Genomic DNA, 23883 nt, shown 5'->3' on the forward strand with positions numbered 1-23883 from the left:
ATTCGGGCTGGCCGATAGTGACCGCTGTGAACGCTGCCGCGCAGAACACGCTGACTTTCTCCACTTAGCATGGTCCTGCCCCCAGATTGCTGACTACTGGCGACAAGTCATCGGTGCTGTTGTGCAGATGGTGGATGAGGAGATCCCCGCGGACCCCTTGGTGGCCATCCTTGGGTACACAAAGCACATATCCAAGGAAAGCAGAAAATTCGTCGATATAGCATTCCTCCTAGCCAAACGACGTGTCGCCTGCCGCTGGAGCAGAGGCAGAGTGCCAAAGTTCAAGGATTGGCTAACTGACTTAACATATTGCCAGGATCAGCACAACACTTTTTCGGAATTATTGCCTCTCACGAGCAGACCTAGGAATATCTGGGACCCACTGGTACACTACCTGCTCAAAAGCTTGGACGATGACACAACGTCGGGCGATGGGCTCACTGCCTCCCAACCCCATTAGCACTATTGTTCACCTTATTGCCACCTGGCTATACATGACACACGCTGTTTTCCTCCACCTGTGGGACCCCTGTGCCCCTGCAGTCTCCTCATGGTAGGTGTGGCACTGGCCTCCACGGTACAGCCCCCTCGCCTCCCCCTCCTGCGACCGTCCTCCCCTTCCGACGCGCCACTGGATGTCCCCCCCCTCCTCCGGAGGGTGCTGTCCTGCTTACCACTAGCAGCTCTGCACTTTCGCCCCACGGACTACCGATGCCTTAGGTCCTTGACTTCTGGACATTCACCGCCCCACGCACCAGCGCCTGGCGGTACCACCACACTACACCACTATCATACATTGTAATCGCACTGTAATGCACCACTACCCACACGTAACCTCGTTGAAAAGTTGGGGTTTCCTCTTTTTCTTTTTCTTGTTCTACTTGTTCCAAAAAATTAGGAGTGAGATTCTCTTCTTGCTCACACAAAACCTGTTCGGCTGCAGTACATCCTTCCTTGGCCTGCCCCGCCGGACAGCGCTGTACAAAGCCTTTTTCTTGTCATGTGCCGCCGGGCCCCCGGGATGCCGGCTACAAGGCTGTGTATTGTTGCTCCACTATTGCTGCCGGCCTCCGGGTTGTAGGCACCCCAAGCTGTGTATCCTTATGTACTCTTATCAATAAAGCAGTTTTGAACACCAAAAAAAATAAATAAATAAATAAATAAAATAAATAAATAAACAAAGCAACAGCCCACGTAGCACTCTGTGCGAGGAGGCCAGAGTTCTTTGTCGGAAACAGTGCCAGAAGTTGGGGCTACTTGGAGCCCAGTTCACTTGTTCTGGAAACGCCAACAAGTTTATGCACTTGCAAATGAACGGTGTGCACAGGGGTAAGGGTATTGCAGCCCCCACGAGGGATTCTGAACTCCAACTTGGTGAGAAGGCAGCTCGAACCTCGAGGGACGTAGAAAACCACGTCCTGTGTTGCTGAAGCCTTTAAAGTCCAGAGGAGCTCAGGAGCAGCAGACCGGTCAGTCAGGATGTAGTGCCTGCAGTTGCAGGGGAGTGACTCCTTCACTCAGAGGGAGATATCTTCAATTGTCCTTAATGATTCATAGGTGCTGCATGGACCCTTTATGGTGCACGGGCACAGACGATGCTTCAGACTGAGAGGGAGACTAAGTCGGGCCCAACAAAGTCCAGAGTGTCCAGACGGTTGAAGTTCAGGGGTTTCTGATTCAGAATCTTGTCACACGTCGAATCTAGGGTCCTACAGCCAGGTAAGCCCTTTGTATTCACAGGAGAGGGTTAGACAGATTCAGGGGACTAGACAGAGGGGAGGTTACTCTCATGCCCTTTGTCCAGTTTCGCACAAGAGCAGGAGCCTACGGCTGACAGGACTGATTTAAACTGCACTGTGCACAGGCACACCAAGTGTGCCCCTCATGCAGGCTTTCGGTCGCTGGCAAGCGCACCCACCCAGCCCTAATAAACTAAATCCTGTCTGGGAGGGGGCCACACCTCCCTGTGACAGGATGCCTATTGTTCTGCCTTACCCTGCTCAAGCCTGGCTCAGCAGCAGGAAGGCAGATATGTGTCTCTGGTTGGCAGCAACCCTTTTGGGCTGCCCGGGACTAGAAGATTGGTACCGGGAACACCAGGGACCTCACAACACTCGTTCGAGGGGTGGAGTCATACCTCCCACACCGGTTACCCGTGTGGGGGTATGATTACACAATGTTTGACACCAAACACGATAGGGTTACTTTCAGCCGTTTTTGAGTACATCATCACGCTGTCGCATAATGCCACTCTATATGTCGTAAATGGCTGAAGCACCAACAACCAGGGAGAATGGACTCTGTAGGCTGCAGGGGTGTCCTGCTCATGCAGTGGCACCCTCTCACTTAGAATCAAGCACCCTGCCTTCAGGATTGTTAAGTTATTTTACAGAACAGGGGACCCTAGACATTTAGAATCACAGTAGAAAGTAGACATATACTGAATAGTATATATGACCTCCGCCCAGCCGGGCAGGTTTCTTTAATTATCCAAAAATTTTTTAAGTTACTCAGTGTAAACGACAATTGTACAAAAGTGGGCACAGCCTGTGACCCACAAGAAACAAGAACAAAACAAGTGACACAAACAATTATATAGAAGTGCACAAAGGCGGTCTGTACTCATTCCATGGTAATACAGACTAGTATACAATCTCAGCAACCCATTGTTGTTCAGAATTCATGTAGTCAAATCAACATATGGTGCATTTAGGTCGACGACGTTTCGATGCAATTACACAATACTTGCATCATCATCAGGACAGAAAAATATATGTCATGTTTGTCTTGGAAATTTTTTTAAAAAGCCTCGTAATTTAGCTTAATGGCTCCATGGTAGGCTTTCCTCGGAGCGTTAAAAAAGATATTGCCATTTCCGTGAGAAAAATTGGGAGGATGTTCAAGCCGAAAGTCGCGCTTGGTCCTGGTTAGTATATCCGAGAGATAATTGGATGCAGCATAATGGCTGAAGGACGGGGTTCTGGCGGAGATCGCCGCCAGAACCCCGTCCTTCAGCCATTATGCTGCATCCAATTATCTCTCGGATATACTAACCAGGACCAAGCGCGACTTTCGGCTTGAACATCCTCCCAATTTTTCTCACGGAAATGGCAATATCTTTTTTAACGCTCCGAGGAAAGCCTACCATGGAGCCATTAAGCTAAATTACGAGGCTTTTTTAAAAAATTTCCAAGACAAACATGACATATATTTTTCTGTCCTGATGATGATGCAAGTATTGTGTAATTGCATCGAAACGTCGTCGACCTAAATGCACCATATGTTGATTTGACTACATGAATTCTGAACAACAATGGGTTGCTGAGATTGTATACTAGTCTGTATTACCATGGAATGAGTACAGACCGCCTTTGTGCACTTCTATATAATTGTTTGTGTCACTTGTTTTGTTCTTGTTTCTTGTGGGTCACAGGCTGTGCCCACTTTTGTACAATTGTCGTTTACACTGAGTAACTTAAAAAAAATTTGGATAATTAAAGAAACCTGCCCGGCTGGGCGGAGGTCATATATACTATTCAGTATATGTCTACTTTCTACTGTGATTCTAAATGTCTAGGGTCCCCTGTTCTGTAAAATAACCTATTGCCCAAGGACCCTAGTGTGATTCCTTTTGGGTTTCCCTTGTCGTGTCAAAACAAAATTCAGGATTGTTAAGGCCTACTATAGGGGTGACTTATAGGTTTTAAGTGGAGTAGTGACCCTTAGATATAGTAAACCTATATCTTAAGTGGTGCATGCACCAACTTACACAGGCTGCAATGGCAGGCCTATAGTTCCATTTTGCATGGCCTCTTATGGGTAGCACAATACATGCTTCAGCACATGGAAGGCCTCAGGGGTATCTATGCCATGGGTACATGGGTACCATATACTAGGGACCGACAAGGGTACCCCAGTATCCAATCTGGTGTGAACAGAACAGTTTTGGGAGAAAGCAGATAGATTAGCAGGATCCCAATCAGACTAGTCAAAAATAATATCACATGAAGCAAAACGTGGGGGTAACCTTAAGCAGCAGATCCTACTTTCCTACATGGTAGCTAATCATCAAAACAAGCAAAACCCTTGAGGCCTGCTGCTGCTCAGATGTCGGCTGACTTTGAAGGTGGTAGTGACATCGGATTTAAGGGCAATGGTTGTGGTGCAATCCAAGGTGAAGTTATGAGCACAGGATTCTGCAACTTATTTGTCACTGGCTTACCCAATGTCAGCACCAGAAACTGTGGGGGCACTAAATGGTGGCCGTAGAAATGTCCTAACCTCGAGGAGCAGATGACACATGTAGAGGGTTTCCCAAAGCAAAGCAGGCCATTCTGATAATTTCCATTCAGGAGAAGTACCTCGACCTGCGTGGAGTCAGTAGAAGTGTGCTGAACTTCAGCTTTATTTAGTTTTAATATCAAAACCGGCTCCAATGACAAGGAAGAGACCAGTATCTGGGAACGGCTCCAAGTCTCTGAACGGTCCAAAACGCAGTCTGCTCGAGAAACAATGTCTCTCCTACCCATGGTATTTATTGTGTTCATGGAAAGTTCTCTTAGGAGATCATTCCTACCAGGTGACTCTTGACGAGAACAAACCGTTTTGGGGATCCCACCAGGTCATGTGCAAAAATACCTTGGGCCCTCATGCATAAAGATTTGATTTAGAAAAAGTTGTCGCAGATGGAGCTCTGACTTTTATTGAATCGGTCTGATTGTGACTCAAAAAGGAAGTTAATAAGGGAGGGGGTCAGCAAGTCTATGGACAATTAATCGCATTTCCACATCTATGTTAAGTAGGTAAAAATCAGTTATATGGAACTGTGCCATCACATCAAAGGTGGACAGAGATGCGGCTGAAGCTGGTGATGCAGGAGAGCAATTGCCAAAATGTGGCTGAGCCGAAGTACTAAAACGTGTTGTCAGTCTGTAGTAGGTCTGCTCCAGGCAAAAAATGGCATTATCGAGCCCTTGGTGAGGACAGACTCTCCTACGGGAGGAACACATTTGCTTGACCAGTGTACCACCCTATGCGAGTGAAGTGCAGATGCTTATTTGAGAAAGGTTTTTTTTAATGAACAGGCAAACCTGGCCTTTAAATTCATCCTAAAATATGTGCATCTTTGGTAGAACATGTTCGAAACTACCTTTCTGCCAAAACCTTGCAGACAAAAATCATCATGTGCGTTCTGAAATTTCAGCATCTTTGTACACGTGAAATATATACTAGTAAACATGTTAGTATTTACAACTTTCTGGGATGTAAAAGTATTTCAGTAACTTTGATAGGCCTGAAACCTTCCACCGACCTAGAACCTAGATGATGTAACATATTCAAGGAATTAATAATGAGCATAAAAAATTTGAGAAACTGTATCGAGACGAAACTTCACGTCTTTGAGCAACTGTATGGAAGCATTTCTTTTTATTTGGTTGGGGGTTGGGGAGGTGAACTTGGGAGAGCACCTCAGATACAGAGTAGGACAGACACGGACATCCGTCCTGGGAACCAGGAAAGTATCTGACAAATGCACAACTTACTCAATTCTTCGAGCAGCACATGCTCTTTGGCACCTGTCTGTGGTAAAATGTTGACTCTCGAAGGCTTTTAAATGTGGAGAAATAAAATGGGAGGAGCTGGTGCTGGATGGGGTTTCCAGACAAATGGTTAACAATTAAATTACAGTATCTACAAGACCACTGGTAATGGGCTACTGTCTAAAAATGAAAGGCTAAGCATCTGCAGGTACAGTGACCTCTTTAAAGAAATGTAGCTGCAATGGGTGAATCTGAAACTGTAATAGATTACCACAAATCGTTTCCATAACTTCTACCCATAGTAAGATAATTGTTTTGCTTATGGGATATATTCATTCTGTTTTTAAAGTGAGCAGTATCAGTGATCCCTTAATTGTCTGGTTGTTAGAAAGCATTGGTGGACAGGAGAGCAACTTGGCTAGGCTGAGATTTTTCTTCACCCTCTAAAGAGACAAGTTAATGATACACGACTGCACCACACCAGGACAAAATATACCTCATTCATAAATGGTGTCAGAGGATCACATTTGTCTGCATACACCTTGTGACTGCCACAATGATATTACTCAGGATATTCTTTAATGCTTGCATACTACTATTCAGCACCTGATCAAAAAGGTGTTGTACGTCGTCTGGGAGATGCACATAGGCATTTTCCCCATTTGATAAAGAACAAGGATATATATCTCGAAAATAGACAGCAGTGAGAGACTGCCAGAGCCAAACAATATTTCTCCGAAACAACCAGAGTATCTTTGATTTCTTTTCACTTTCTGCCCTTTTCTTTCACGATAATGCAAAAAAGCACTTCTGCCAACGTCTAGAATCAGAGGAGAAACTATGTGTTTAAGGACTTTGTATACTGTTAATGTAAAAGCCTGCTTTGGATTGGAGTCAAAAGAAGAGCGCAACATACACTAAGTTTCCTAAAAATGAAACCGGTTCATCAGTGAGGAGAGAAAGGCTTCTGAGGTGCAGAAAAGGGGCTACCTCTGACTACACCAGAGTTTCCTTCTGACAAGTATTAGAAAGAAAAGGACAATTTATCGCTTGGTGCTCTCCCGGTTAGAAAAACAATGTGCTACCCTGGAATCAACACAGGCTGCTTTCCTTTTTATTTATTTTAGCCAGGACTTTGAGTTCGCTTGTTTATGCATTTTCTGCTGTTTCAGTATCACAAGGCAATTACAGATACCGGTCTGTTATAAAAAACTATGTATTCAGCTGCCCTGTATGCATAGTGCACAAGTAAAACACCACTGTTTAAGTTGAAGTTTGAGACCTCTGCAGAAAACTTTACTCAACTAGTGAAGTCATGTTTCACCTAATTCTTGTTGGATAGCTAATGTTTCCACTAGTGGTCTCATCTAGTTTGACAGTGCTACTGAAAGGATGGAGGACTTATTCCCAGTGCTTCTAATTTTAGGTTTTTGTAAATTCATGCATGCTAGCTAGTGGATTTGCTCATTCTTCGACGTTACCTGAAGAAAGCAGATGTATAATTGACACAGCTTGTGTCTTGAGTTGGGATGTCAATAGAAGTTATTGTGCTGTCAGCATGTTTGTGCACTTGTTGCCTAATCCCACACAGGCTACATTCTATCCTTGTGTAATTCGGTTTTATTAGTTGTTTTAACAATGTTCTATGTTATTCTTCTCCTTAATGTCGTTATTGGGAAGTATCTTGATTTCAGCTTTTTCTTTGCAAAATAGCTATTCTATGTACTTTATCTATCCTTAAATAGCAGGATGCTGGAGCAGAAATATTGAAAATTCTAAAGTAATGTCCCATATATGCACCGATACCTTTTTCCAATGTAGGTCATACTGATCACCTATGTGTTTTTAGTCATCAGGTCTGACGCCTCTTTCTCAACAGAATCCGTATTATTCGCACTGTGCAATGACACAACCCCGTCCTGTCTACATTAAGAAACATCCAGTCATTTGTGCAAGTGCATCAGATGAAGAAATAACCCATCCACGTGCTAATGCTGTGTACACAAGATAATGCACTATTTGCTGGGTGTTTGTAGTCTTCATAGGTCATTCTGGAATACATCCACATTGGTTTCTTCTTTTTCTTAGTTTCAGATTATGGAGTTATGGAGTTATGGCAGTGTTGATCAAGTGTTATGCTGAAGTGTCTTAAGAATTCTAGGCTTGTTCAGATCAGAAATCATTTCAAATTTCCAATAAAACATGTTACTGAACGTTCCTCCATGTTGTGGTCCTGTATAGTGAACAATGAAAGTTGTGTAATTGTAGCACTATTCTTTTTTACTCGCTTCTTGAAGTTGTGCCACTATGACAACCCAGCCTTTCTACCATTTATCTAAATAGATGAGAAATGTGCACTTTATCTGCTAAAGTACTACATTCTTTTGTTGTGTAGTGACTACATTTCCATTCTATGTATTGTCCAATGCTTTTATTTTGCAATTAGTTTATTTTTATTTCATTCATTGTGCTCAAACTATTGGTATGCCACTGTATACCAAAGGGCCAGGGTGTGCGTTGGCCGTGCTGAATTTTGGGATCCAAGTGCTTTGCTAGATCTGGGCTCGTTTTGACGATTACCTTCTACCAGTCTTTTGATCAGAATATAGTCTCTTTGATAATTAATCACTGAGGGTTCAGATCTCTTGTAGTCTTTGGGCGCTCTGACCTTTTTTTTAATACTCTTATGACTCACTGAATATCACACATTCTTCACAAAGCTGCTTGTGTCAAGTTCTGTTTTCAGCATTTACTTTGTAAAGTGACACGTTCTCTTAATGCCTACAGGTACCTGCACTGTATTTCCTCAGTTCTTTACAAGGTAAACAAACATTTAATTCTTTTATTTTTGCTCCAAATTTAAATTCTTTCTTTATGAGCTATTTTTTTTGTTTAACCTTACTTTTGCTCACCTTCTTTCAGTTATATGTATTCTCTCTGCTAACTTCACCTTCTTTCTACTTTCCCTTTAATCTCCAGAAAAATCATTGGCTTATTTGCCTTGCTTACTCCCAGTATTGGTTTGTCTTTCATCTCTCTACTACCTACATATGTAGTAGTCCCTCAAAATCATCTTAATGTTATCTCGTCATATTATCCACTTTGATTTCTCATGTTTGTTCCCATTTCTTAATTTCCCTCCCATGATCATCAGTGCTCTACTTCTCTTCTTGCTTGGAATTTGCTTCCAGTTTATGCATAGTTTTGTTTATTCTCACCTATTCTCTTACCCACCCTGGCCTCATTCCCCCAGATGTGCAAATGATTAGTCTTCTCTGGTAGCCATATGTGCATCAAGTCATGTATACAGCTAGAGAAGGATGTGAATGTCATCACACATGCATGTCTTCATCCACACTGTGCATGGAAGCGCCTAAAGTGCTCCTCAGCCCTCTAAAATGGAAAGTCGTCAATATTTCATTAAGTACTTTGTACAGCATATGCACTGTAGCACCCTGGGTCTGGGTATTATTATAGTACAGCAGATATTTTGAGCATCAGTGTTGCCTAGTATCACTTTAGCTTTCTTCCTTGCGTGTACTAGTCTCATAGGTTTGGGAGGGGCAGGAAGTTCCTGTCATTAGGATCTATCTGTTTAAAGTCTTGAATGGTTGTAGAGGGAGAGAAGAAGTGCAGAACATCCCTTAGGTTCTGGCAACAGCTGGTTGCCTATCTTCGTAGCCCTGCAGCATTGCGACACGCGCATCAAGCGTTCACTTCCTGAACCTTTGGGAGACACGATTGTTGTACTCATTGGAGGCAATGAAAAACATTTATTACAAGGAACAATATCACAGGTTAGGTGGGTGCCGCCAATATTCCTGTGCCACCAGACCATACATCCCAGATTCATGAGACAGTCCTGCCAAGTATCAGGCGATAGCCTAACGCATCTCAGTGTGGTGCTGTGCATCACTGCACTGACAGGCATTTGTCAAGCATTTATAGCACCATGGCCACGCCGTGAGTGCACGCTCAAGGAGCCTAAAGCTGCATTTAAGCAGTGAGTGCGCTCTGTGCCGTCTAGGAACCAGGCCTGCTGCATCAAATACACTTTTGCCCTGAACTGTATAGTAGGGGCTGCACAAGCAGGTAATGGCTTCAATCAACACGCTGAGCCGTTCACCCCGCTCTAGCATACCGCATGGTCTGTCAGTACCACCTGAGGTGATACAAAATAAAATCAGGAGGACCCAGCAATTACCCCACATGGACCCAGGGGTGGCGCCTTGTCTGTTTGTTATTTTCGAGGAAGCCGCCACCTGCCATGATCATGCAGCAGCTGATTGGCAACAGAGATGTTAAGGAAGCAGCCGGCAGCCTAATTTTTCTTGCTGCACCACAGACTGCAGTTCTGAGGGAAGATCTGACAGGTAAGATTGTTAGCTAATATTTTTGGACTGTTTGAGGGTCTGTTGTGTTCCGTGACCAGCGTCATATTTTACTGTTGATTTCCCAGACATTAGCAAACCTCGCTTGGTCCTTAACCGCAAGGAATCTCTACCTTGCACAATACCTATGAAGGCCTGCGGATGTGGCGGGCGGCAGCTTTTGGTTTCTTTGCTGCGCCTGGTTCCAGTGCAGTCCCTTCCTAGGTTGTAGATGACGTCACTATCAAAGGTCAGTGAGAGGGCTGATTTTCTTCTGCTATTGAGGCCGGGCATCTTAGTTTTGGAGTGCTACACAGGGTTTTGCTGTTCTTCTCCCTGATCTAATTAAGACATCTTGCCAGGGGTTTAAATGCCAGGAGTCTCTACTTTGCAAAACACGTATTAAGCCGAGGAATGGGAACGAGAAGCAGCTCTCCTTTTCTTTGACACGCGGCCAGCCGCCAGTGTATGCCCAGAAGGGTATCATGTGACAGGTAAGTGTGTGGGCTTATTTTATTTGGATGTTTGTGGGCTTGGTGCCCCGGATTTTACTGTTGATTTCCTTGATATTAGAAACAAACATTAAATGCAACAAGCTTAATTGCATTCAGTCTCCCAAACATTACAAACCACTAGACATCGTGTCTTGACAATACAAAACTGCCTTCACTCGCAAATATGGGCCACATTTTAATTGCTTGATTTGATAAATGGAAAGCCACCTATGTTGGTGCCATGGTTTATTTTCTGCCCCAGGTCTTGCCCTCGCAGAGAAGGTATATCAGATCCGGTCTTGATAGCAGACACAGGTAGGATATCTGACTGCACAGGACTGGACCGTCTGCAGCCCTTCAGCCTGCATGAATCAGCACTTCCTGCTGCTGCAGCCTGGAGTCCCCCTGTCCATTCCAGCCAGAGAACTTGAAAGACACTAAAGACAAGCGCTTACTCTGGCAGACTCAGCGATCTTGAGTATAAATGTATATATACTTGATCTACAACTCAAAATTTGTATCGGATTGCATAATGGATTAACTTTTTCTTCAATGTCTCAGTTCTTTCAGCAAGACTATTGGTAGAAAATATTTTTTGATATACTATACATAGGTTGTTTGGAATTATGAGAAGATAATACAAGAAGAAAGAGGTTCTTCTGAAAGATATTAGATTCACCACAATACCAACGTCCCTTTTCTTCAATGTCCCTTTCACAACTCACAATCTCTGGGATAGCTGCACCGATTCAGAGTAGAAATGATGGCTTGGGGTACCCAAGATAAATGAACTGGAGTAGAATTACATAAATTTGGCGACAATCGGATGTCATTACTTTAATTCTATCTTTCTCGCCACTTGATAGGTTGGTACTAGCTCTATGCAAAGGGACAAAATATACACCACAAAACAAAGCGACAGCAAGATCTTGTCCCAAGAGAAACATGTGGATTATCAAATAAAAATCAAAGGAATCGCACCCTAAAGTATAATTAATGGCCTGATTAATTCTTTAAAATAGGATACAAAATCATCAAGTTAATTAGGTCTGATAAATAACCTCACTGGAAAACAAGTATGCACCAATAAAACAAGCATTAGAGACCGATTAGTATGCAGACAAAAACACAATGTAAACTCTCCACAACAGAACAAGCCAACAACTAAAGGATAACGTTCTAGCATTTAGAAATTAGCATGTAGCAAGAATGCTTTTGTTAAAAATCTGGAAGAGGTAAATGAAGGGGACGTGAACTCTGCACATTTGCATTAGAGAAACACTTTGGCATTTAATGGCAAAACTGAACCTGTTCATCAAGTGAGAACTGCGAATCAGAGAGGGTAAAAATGAAGGTGGGGGTGGGATTACAATGCCTTTAAGGCAACCAAGTAAAGTTTACTGCCCTTAAAGGCAAAGGAATACTTACAAATGTGCCCAACTAAACATTTGCTTTCAGGATATCACATTTGTTCAGTATAACTCACTTGTTCTGGTATTGAAGAGATAATGCATAAAGCAGCTGTCAAATTTGTGGCAGACAATAACAACCACTATTAATTTCCTTTACTTCTAAAGAAGCCTCTTTAAACGTGGCTTCTCTAGAAGTATGCTTTAAGTACTAAGATACATTCTTCAGAACATATACATCACTGCCTTCTACTCTGTTAGACCTGGCACCTTGGCGTGAGTTTCCCTTCCACTTTTTGCTGATGTGCCTCCGATATTTTGCTGGTTTTCCGATACTCAGGGCACTGCGCCACGGCTGACCCGTGCCGCAGTGCAAGTGCTCCCTACTGCAAATTGTACATGCGATTGGTATCCATGATTGGTTCATTGGATTTACTGTTAGTCCTTAGTAAAGTGCACTAGGAGTGCCGGGGCTTGTAGATGCCAATACTGCTGGTGGGCCTGCAGCGCTGGTTGCGCCACCCACCGAAGCAGCCGTAAAGATGTGTCTGGGAACTGCGACCGCAGAACCCGCGTGCGGTCTCTTACTGTCACGCTAGCTGGGCAAGTGCACCCACTTGCCAGCCCCCGAACCTTCCCTTGACTACATATTAGTCACCCCTATGGTAGGCCTGCGGGCAGGGAGCGTTGTAGGTGTAAGGTAGGACAAGCCCTGATGTGTGTGGCATGTCCTAGTAGTGACTTACAACCAAAACCGTATTTCACTATTGAAGGCTACCTGCTCCATTAGGCCAGACTGAGCTGCTGGAATTATTACACCCTATAATCCCAGCAGGCTCAAGGAGCATGGTAGCGAGTCGTGTTTAGTATGCCTGAACTCAGGATGATAAAATATTTCTTGTAGTCAAGTTTATTTTCGTATCCTGGGTTTGCAAAAGCTACTTTTAGAAAGTTAGCATTTGCTTGCCTAACCATTTCAGCCCGCCTCTGCTGGTATGTGTATCTGACTGTCTGGGATGTGTGAGTGACAGGGCTGGGGGATGACAGGTGGTGAATGCGCAGATTACACCTTAGTGGGAGGTAGGAGTGGCTCTTGACTCTGGATCTTGCTGTGCTCTGCCACCACAATGCTGGCTCCACCCTCCTGGGGAGCGACTGATGACTCAGCCGACACCTGGCCCAGGAAGGGCGAAGCCCCATCAACAAGGTACTCTGGCTGCCCCTGTCCGCACAATGCTGGCTCCACCTCCTGTGGGGCGTCTGATGCGCCTGCCCCTCACACTGAAAGCAGAAGCCGGAGTACACCCACCAGGGTACTCAAGGACTGAACGTGGCTATGCAAAGGCCCCCCTGGCCTGCGAGAACAAAAGAAATACCATATAAAAGAAGGAGCCCTGCTCCTTGAAAATTAGATCCTGTTTGGGCTACAGAAGGAACTCTGCCCGACGAGAAGGACCGGGAAGGACAAGGAAGAGTGCTGTCTCTTGCCTGTGTCTGGTGCCTTGCTGCCGAAGGAGAGGAAAAAGGAAAGACTGCGAGAAGACTTTTACTTGACAAGACTTTGTGCCAAACTCTGCTGAAACGATCTCCAAGGGCTTGCTGTGAACTTGCCCCCTGACCAGCGCCCCAGGACCAGTGGGCGCTACATCCTGAAGAAAGCGACTGTGTGTGTGCTGCTTATCGCTGCAGTACCGACGGAGGAATCTCCTCCAAGGCAACGACATCCACCTGACCACCGTGACCGGGGCCCAAAGCAACAGCGAAAGCAAAGTGAGGTCCAGCCGCCACTGGCCCGAACACCGTGACCGCAACTGCATCGGGAGCCCGAGAGCAAAGCGAAGGAGGACCCGTCCGGTCCGAGCTCTCGAGTTGACTGCGCCACGAGCAGCCAATCCACTTGCAAAGACGGACAGTTGCCCTGTGAGAATCCACTGGGTCGGTATCTTGCCCGACAGCTCAGCTGTGAGCGCACAGCTGCACCGGCACTTGGCTGGGTACGTCCTGCACTTGGGGACCGTACTGCCACTTTCCGCCACCCCACAGCCGCCGCCTCCAGGGTCGGAGCGGACGACGAGGAAAGGACCCTGCCGCCACAGAACACCGCTGCCCCGGATGACCCGTGACCTGCTCGGCTGAGAGCCACAACGAACAGCGACCCCGGGAAGGCAACGCGACGTGGGACAGCTCCCCTGGAAGCCGCCCGCTCTACAAGAACTTTGTTGAACTGGCCAGAAGGCCCTAAAGAACTCTTATTGCTAGAAAGAACTGTGGCAACCTGAACTAAGTAACTTGGAACCGCTATTTGAAAGTTCACTAACTGTATTCACAAGCCTGCTTAAAATCTATATAAAGATATATATTTTTACAGAATACAGTCTGGTCTCATTGTGTGGTGGGTTGGTTGTGACGGTGTAATAGTGCAAGTGTTTAACCCTATGTGCCCCAAAGATTAGCCTACGACTGCTTAAGCCACACTACCTAGAGGGTAAGCAGAGGTTGTCTGGAAGGTAACCCTCAGCCCTGACGAGGAAGAGAGAGTCCCTGCTTGTCGCTAGTGTTGCACTGCGCCAACTAGAGCCTCCCCCTTCCTACATACTCCAACACCAATAATTATGCCTCCTGTTCTCGGGTCCTGTTTAATTGCTGCTAGCTGTAGCAGAGAGATCAGGGATGAATAATAGAAAAGGTGCAGCGACCCTACCAGACAGTGTCAAGCCAAAGGTCATACAGAACAGTTAGGTAGAGAGAAAAAAACATAACCCTTGGGTGCAAAACCTGGTGGCTATAGATTGGGCAACGTCCATTTCAAAGATTAAGGCAAATAAGTAGACATACTGAGCATTCACTTGCTTGTCATGTGTTGCAGCAACAGAGGGTCACATACTGTAAACGTGATTAGGACTTGGCAGGAGGAGGGAAGCAAGGACTGAATGAAGGAAGAATTTACTTCCTAGTACACTAAACGCAGGGGTTCATCTCCACTTTCACTGCTGTATAGCAGAGAAACCATGTATACTTTTTCTAGATTTTTATTTGTTTAAATCCAGTTTTAGAAACTCACAAAAAGTAAGATATCCCCAATTTATATGTGCATACAATTTAAATTTTAGGGAGCATTTAAAAAATATTATTAGAAGTAAAAGTGTGTTTTATAAGTTTTAGTATAAGACATGTATACCCTATAATCATAACAATGTTTGAACCTTACCATCACAGGCTGAAATCTGGAAGGAGAAGATATTTGAAAATTTCTAAGCTGTTCCTCTAGAAACAGCAATCGTTCCTCCAGCTGAATTTCTAACTCTTGAAGTTCCATACGCACATTATTTCTCAGACCCTGAAGTTGATCTGCTTCATATCTATAAGAAACGGGCACAAAACGTAAAAACACATCAGCCACAAATAATCACTAGAAATAAATGAAAACTTGGTTCTTAATACAAGCACTGAGAACCTTTGCTATACTCTGGATCTAAATAAATAGTGATTCTCAATGTGGGTCTGTGACACATATTCAGGTACTGTACAGAAATTTCAATATAATCAATTGATTAAAAAATATGTATACATAGAAAAACAAAATGTAAAATTTAAATGGTCAGAAAATGTGACTGAATTTAAAATTGGAAGTTAAAGATGGAGTTGTCTCTTTGGTTTGATTTCTTAGAGCAGCACAAGTACAGCAACCAGAATTTAATATGAATGATTGGCAATGTCAATCGAAGCACTGGTAGGTGACAATGAAAAAACAGAACCTGCATCATGAGCCAAACAAGAAAAAAATGATTTCCTAGAGCATAGCATATTGCTTCACCTTTTAGAAATAAAACTAAACCCTTCCATTAAAATATGCATATATTTAATTGTGAATTAAATATTCCATAATTTGTCTATTTTTTTATGTATTCTTGGTTTTGTACTTCTGTACTTTTGTGTTCTGCTTTGAGGTTTAAATAGTAGAAGTTAAATAGGCTGGGTCACCAGCTTGCAGTAGGGATTAAGTGGGGGTCTACAAAATTCGAAAGGTTTAGAACCGTTGCCCTATATATATTATTGCAGACTTCAAGACTGTCAAATCTTGAAATCCAGAACTCACGGATTTGGTCACTCTGATCCACAGTAGGCTTAGTTTCACACAATCCTGGACACAAGCAGTGGGAAACAGCCTGCTAAAGCTTTAGTTCATGAAGGCCAAGTCCTCTGCTCCATGATTTAACTAGAATTAATTTATTGCCAATGTGTAATCAACAGCAGAAGTATAAACATCTAAGATGATGCACCACTCTAACATTGTACAGTATTCAACCCTTCTCAATATCAGCTCAACCATCTCCAACAGCACAAGAACAATAAAGAATTGGACTACTGAGCCTATTCACATATTAATCGCCTCAGTGATCTTGAACCAGTACATGCAGGTCCTTATTGTGTAAATTCCGAAAAATGACATCAAGATCCATCAGTATGCAGAAATCCCTCATTACCGGATGGTCTGTTCTGGCAAGGACTATGATCACTCGAAGATCTTCCTCGCCAAACAAATCAAGCATGGTTGTCACAGGTCTACCTCAGATAAAACCATATGGAGAAGGAATATGCGGACATTGATTTAATTTGCATCCATAACCAACTACTGCCATTGACAAAAAAATACATGGCTGGTGCTCAGAGATCTGTCTAAATTGAGTAATGGCACCATTTTCCAACAGCTCTAAAGCAAACAAACTTCAGCTTCAAAACTAAAAATTCGTGCCATCCACAGTTCCCACTCCGCAAAGTAAAGACCTTTCAACTGGAACCACACTTAAGAACTGCCATTCAAGCACTGATCCTATCCCATCTAGATGGAGGAACATCCTACTGGCCAGCATGTCCAAGATTCACGCGACTCCAACCTACCTTTAAGAGCAAACTTCATTGAGGGTGTTGCTTGATAAAGTCTTCAGAAACACAACAGAATCCCAACTATTGACAGTGAACGCAGATTCTCTCTGTATTCCCACAAGAACTAATGCATATATTAGTAAATACATGTTATGCTATTCATGACTAACTGTGTCACTTAGCAGGTGGTTAACTCAAGCACTCCTCCATACCTGGCACCCAAGAGCAAGATCTTGTATCTGTCTTGCGACATTTGAAGCAATATAATGCTCTCCTTAAGCCCACAATCTGCAGCAAGGAGAAGACCAGACATGTGTGATTTGCAGCTATACAAGAGTAGATTTGGGAGACCTTATCCTTGGTTTACTGACAAACTGGGCAGAACAGCCATCTCTTCAAACATCACCTTGTCACTTTATTACCATCCAGTCATTTCCTGGAGAGAACCAACCTAGCTAATGTAGTTCCCCTACATTTCCATCCCAAAGCGGCTCCCACTTGTTGTTCCTCTTTAGTCCGCCACTGGGCCTGTAAGCGCTCAGCTGACTTTTAGATGGGATCAGGCTTTATATAGAACATACATCAAGAAGACAAGTAGATTCCTGTGACTGTTAACTAACACCTTTAGATACCCCACAAAATACACTCATACCTCAATATACACACACACTTACTTTTCCTCTTCGGTCAACTGGTGATAAACCATAGTTTGCTGACGTAGCATACTGAGTTCCAAGTCCATCATTTGGGTTCTAAACAAATTCAGGCTTCTTCTCATCATTTGCAGTTCTTGAAATGTGTTCTTATAAAAAAAAAAAATTACACAAGTGGTGTTTTAAGTAGAATCCATTTTTGAAAGCTTGAAATTCATTCTTGGGGTTTCACTACCAAAAACATTAAACTTACTTCATATAGAGGCAAGATAGCTGGTCTTGGAGGAACAAAACCAGGATTCACCACTTCGTTTCCCCTCATCATAGGATACTAAAACATAAATACAAATTTTAACAAAGAAAACAAAAACATAGGTCAATCACGGATGACTCGCCTTGAATCCAGCGGACGATCTACATGGCTATAACAAGTGATACCAATTTTACCTGGGTGAACAGTAGGAAAATAAAACAACTTTAGCACGTAAAAGAAGTCATAATTTGGCTGGGTTTAGTAAACAATATCTAGATCAACTGTACTACATTGCAGGAAAGGAATAGACTATAAAGCGATGTTAACAGCTGAAGGTATGAATGTTAAACTCTCTCCTGTATCGCAATACTGTGGCCAATATTGCTATTACAGGCTGATATTTTGTTGGCCATAACTCTGCATTCGTTTAATTCCAACTTTCAAACTATTATTTTATCACACTAGTTAAATGCATCCTTTAAAATGTGCTAAATTCTAAAGGAATGCCACACTTCGATTCGAATTCTAGACAATGCTTATTTTTTCATTATTACTTCAACAATTACAAATACCTTAAAAAAGATACAAAGCTAACGATACCAGTGAAATGGGTAACAGCCTGAATCATTAGAAGGTCATTGGCATTCATTGCTTTAATGTTATCTGCCTCAGTAGAGAATGCATGTGTTTATAAGCACGTAATCATCATCTAAGATGGCAGTTGGCACAGAACAGTTTATTCCACATAACGTTAATTTCATACCAAGTGAAGCAGAGGTCATTTAAATCCTAGTTAACAAAGCTATCGGTCAACTACAAGTTAAATGGAGTGATGGCCAACAGAACAAGCAAAGTACAAGTTCTTATGATCAGCACTGGAAAATGGGGCAGGTCGTAAATTACGCTAAGGAGGCACTAGAAAGTGGGGTCAGACATTTTCTGTGACGACTTAAAAAGACAGAATGAATGGGTATCAAATTCAAAATGAGACTAATACGAGGCTGTATTCAATGCCTTGCCAGGTTTAGTGAATTTTGCTCAAACAATATAGGAGAAAAAAACTGAAAGCATAGCCATTAATGAATGTAGATCTCCATTATGCGGTTTCAAAATATCAAGAGAAGTATAATACATTAAGTCGGGTCTGGTGGGTCAGTGGACCAATGCATCCACTGCAAGCATCTAAGTTTGATCTCATATTCACAGGTTTAAATATGAGATATGAGGCTGATAAGAGTACCTCTGAGTTGGGTAATACAATGAGATTCAGCAAGATACCTCAAAATGAACGTGCACTTTACAAATAAAAATGTTATGTTATAAGTGGCCATGTCATTCAGACCACCTACCTTTTCATGATCACTCTCCTTGCCTGTGATGATAAACAAACAGTGCAAAGAAAAAAAATTATCTAAGTACCTCAACCCTCTAGCCTGCACCAAGACTCAGTGTGAGTGCAAATGACGAGTTTGGATTGGAGGTGAGGGCAGGTATTTAATGCACCCTATTCTTGCCAAAGGTGTAGGAAGTAGTAGGAGAAATCGCTTGCAAGCCTTGTCAATAGGCAAGGGAGGCACATGCCAGCTATCCCCTAAGCTTTTTTTCCCCAAATTGCCTACCGACGATGAAGGGAGGCAGGAGTACCGAGGCATTGCAATCTTGCTGCAATGTCTAACACTAACCCGGACATCAGATTACTGTCCATGTACTGCTAGAATTAGCAAAAAGTCTACTGTGCCTACTGCTAGAATCAGGCAGATTAGTATTTAAAAAAAAAACCACACATTCAGAACATTCCTTGGCGATCTAGGCCCTCTAGTCGTTAGCATGGTCCACTGCGTTACTTCACACCGGTAACGTTATTTCATCAATACAAATCCCCCTTCTTACCTCCCTAACCTGTTAGATATAATTGTTTGCTCTTAGACAAGGTCTAGTTTAATTTCTTCCTGCTTAAGAAAAGTTTTGGGAATTTTGGTTGATATATATATATAGTGTGTTTCATGTAAAGTGTTTAATTACCATTGGGTGCCAAATAAAAAATCTTAATAAATAATACCTAGTCTAAACAGGAGCAGTAGTCACCTTACTTGGCCCTTCCTCAGTCACCAGACATAGCGGCAGAAAACTAGTAACCAAATTGTGGTTTCATAACTTGGAAAAGAAACAACTGGGAGGTCTTGGCTTACTCCATGGTGTAAAAAAATACATAAAAAAAGCATTTACAATGCAATGGTCTCGGCATTATTAAAGGTAGAGCTATTAGCATTGCTCATGACATTTTTTTCTTTAAAACATAAATAAATGGTATTGTCATTTACAATGGCAATAGGTGAGCATTAGAGAGTAGTAGAGGGTAATCGCGGACACAGAGCCCCACACACACGCACAGCGACCCCCCCACACACACACGCACAGCGAGCCCCCCCACACACACAATCACAGCGAGCCCCCCCACACACACAATCACAGCGACCCCCCCCACACGCACAGCGACCCCCCCCCACACACACACGCACAGCGACCCCCCCACACACAGCGAGCCCCCCCCACACACACAGCGAGCCCCCCCCACACACACAGCGAGCCCCCCCCACACACACAGCGAGCCCCCCCCCACACACACGAGCCCCCCCCCACACACACGAGCCCCCCCCACACACACGAGCCCCCCCCACACACACGAGCCCCCCCCACACACACACAGCGAGCCCCACACACAGCGAGCCCCCCACACACACACACAGCGAGCCCCCCACACACACACACACACAGCGAGCCCCCCCACACACACAGCGACCCCCACACACACACACGCACAGCGAGCCCCCCCACACACACACACAGCGAGCCCCCCCACACAGTGAGCCCCCCACGCGCACACACAGCGAGCCCCCCCCACACGCACACATAGCGCGCCCCCCACGCGCACACAGCGAGCCCCCCCCACACACACACAGCGAGCCCCACACACAGCGAGCCCCCCGCACACACACACAGCGAGCCCCCCACAAACACACACAGCGAGCCCCCCCACACACACAGCGCCCCCCACACACACAGCGACCCCCACACACACACACGCACAGCGACCCCCCCACACACACCCGCACAGCGAGCCCCCCCACACGCACACACAGCGAGCCCCCCCACGCGCACACACAGCACGCCCCACGCGCGCGCACAGAGCGCCCCACGCTCGCGCACAGCGCGCCCCACACGCGCACAGAGCGCCCCACGCGCGCACAGAGCGCCCCACGCGCGCACAGAGCGCCCCACGCGCGCACAGAGCGCCCCACACGCGCACAGAGCGCCCCACACGCGCACAGAGCGCCCCACACGCGCACAGAGCGCCCCACACGCGCACAGAGCGCCCCACACGCGCACAGAGCGCCCCACACGCGCACAGAGCGCCCCACACACGCACAGAGCGCCCCACACACGCACAGAGCGCCCCACACACGCACAGAGCGCCCCACACACGCACAGAGCGCCCCACACGCACAGAGCGCCCCACACGCATACACAGCCCCACACGCATACACAGCCCCACACGCATACACAGCCCCACACGCATACACAGAGAGCCACACACACACACACAGAGAGCCCCACACACACACACACACACACACAGAGAGCCACACACACACACACACACACACACACAGAGCCACACACACACAGACACACACAGAGAGCCACACACACACACACGCACACACAGACAGAGAGAGCCACACACACACACACGCACACACAGACAGAGAGAGCCACACAAACACACACCCACACACAGACAGAGAGAGCCACACACACACACACAGAGCCACACACACAGAGCCACACACACACACACAGAGCCACACACACAGAGCCACACACACACACACAGAGCCACACACACACACAGAGCCACACACACACACAGAGCCACACACACACACACACACACACACACAGAGCCACACACACACAGAGCCACACACACACACACACACAGAGAGAGCCACACACACACACAGAGAGCCACACACACACACACACACAGAGAGCCACACACACACACACAGAGAGCCACACACACACACACAGAGAGCCACACACACACACACAGAGAGCCACACACACACACACACACAGCCACACACACAGAGAGCCACACACACAGAGAGCCACACACACACACACACACACAGAGCCCCACACACACAGAGCCCCCCCCACACACACACACACACACACAGAGAGCCACACACACACAGACAGAGAGAGTCACACACACACACACACACAGAGAGAGCCACACACACACACACACACACAGACAGAGAGAGCCACACACACACACACACACAGACAGAGAGAGCCACACACACACACACACACACAGACAGAGAGAGCCACACACACACACAGACAGAGAGAGCCACACACACACACAGACAGAGAGAGCCACACACACACACAGACAGAGAGAGCCACACACACACACAGACAGAGAGAGCCACACACACACACAGACAGAGAGAGCCACACACACACACACACAGCCACACACACAGAGAGCCACACACAGAGCCACACACACACAGAGCCACACACACACACACACAGAGCCACACACACACAGAGCCACACACACACAGAGCCACACACACACACACAGAGAGCCACACACACACACACAGAGAGCCACACACACACAGAGCCACACACACACACACAGAGCCACACACACACAGAGCCACACACACACACAGAGAGCCACACACACAGAGAGCCACACACACACAGAGCCACACACACACACACAGAGCCACACACACACACACACAGAGCCACACACACACACACACAGAGCCACACACACACACACAGAGCCACACACACACAGAGCCACACACACACACAGAGAGCCACACACACAGAGAGCCACACACACACAGAGCCACACACACACACAGAGCCACACACACACACAGAGCCACACACACACACAGAGCCACACAAACACACAGAGCCACACAAACACACAGAGCCACACAAACACACAGAGCCACACACACAGAGAGCCACACACACACAGAGCCACACACACACACACAGAGCCACACACACACACACACAGAGCCACACACACACACACACAGAGCCACACACACACACACAGAGCCACACACACACACACACACAGAGCCACACACACACACAGAGCCACACACACACACAGAGCCACACACACACACACACAGAGCCACACACACACACACAGAGCCACACACACACACACACACAGAGCCACACACACACACAGAGCCACACACACACACAGAGCCACACACACACACAGAGCCACACACACACACAGAGCCACACACACACACAGAGCCACACACACACACAGAGCCACACACACACACAGAGCCACACACACACACAGAGCCACACACACACACACAGAGCCACACACACACACACAGAGCCACACACACACACACAGAGCCACACACACACACACACACAGAGCCACACACACACACACAGCCACACACACACACACAGCCACACACACACAGAGCCACACACACACACACAGAGCCACACACACACACAGAGCCACACACACACACACACAGAGCCACACACACACACACACAGAGCCACACACACACACACACAGAGCCACACACACACACACACAGAGCCACACACACACACACACACAGAGCCACACACACACACACACACACAGAGAGCCACACACACACACACAGAGCCACACACACACACACACAGAGCCACACACACACACACACACACAGAGAGCCACACACACACACACAGAGCCACACACACACACACAGAGCCACACACACACACACACAGAGCCACACACACAGAGAGCCACACACACAGAGAGCCACACACACAGAGAGCCACACACACAGAGCCACACCCACACACACACACAGAGCCACACACACACACACAGAGAGCCACACACCCAGAGCCACACACACAGAGCCACACACACACACAGAGCCACACACACACACAGAGCCACACACACACACAGAGCCACACAAACACACAGAGCCACACAAACACACAGAGCCACACAAACACACAGAGCCACACAAACACACAGAGCCACACAAACACCCAGAGCCACACAAACACCCAGAGCCACACAAACACACAGAGCCACACAAACACACAGAGCCACACAAACACACAGAGCCACACAAACACACAGAGCCACACAAACACACAGAGC

General features: G+C 45.8%; 1 protein-coding gene across 1 annotated transcript in view; it reads right to left on the reverse strand.

The window, feature by feature from the left end:
- Positions 1-23883, reverse strand: part of ITPRID2 (ITPR interacting domain containing 2) — a 219570-nt gene that overhangs the window by 41768 nt on the left and 153919 nt on the right. Inside the window, exons 12-14 of the mRNA XM_086956225.1 lie at positions 17604-17681; positions 17372-17499; positions 15022-15172 (exon numbers count right to left, since the gene is read on the reverse strand). Of these exons, the coding sequence (XP_086812351.1) occupies positions 15022-15172; positions 17372-17499; positions 17604-17681 (357 nt within the window). The remainder of the gene's footprint in view (positions 1-15021; positions 15173-17371; positions 17500-17603; positions 17682-23883) is intronic.

The sequence above is a fragment of the Lissotriton vulgaris genome, chromosome 2_1, assembly GCF_964263255.1.
Source record: "Lissotriton vulgaris chromosome 2_1, aLisVul1.2, whole genome shotgun sequence".
Taxonomy (NCBI): domain Eukaryota; kingdom Metazoa; phylum Chordata; class Amphibia; order Caudata; family Salamandridae; genus Lissotriton; species Lissotriton vulgaris.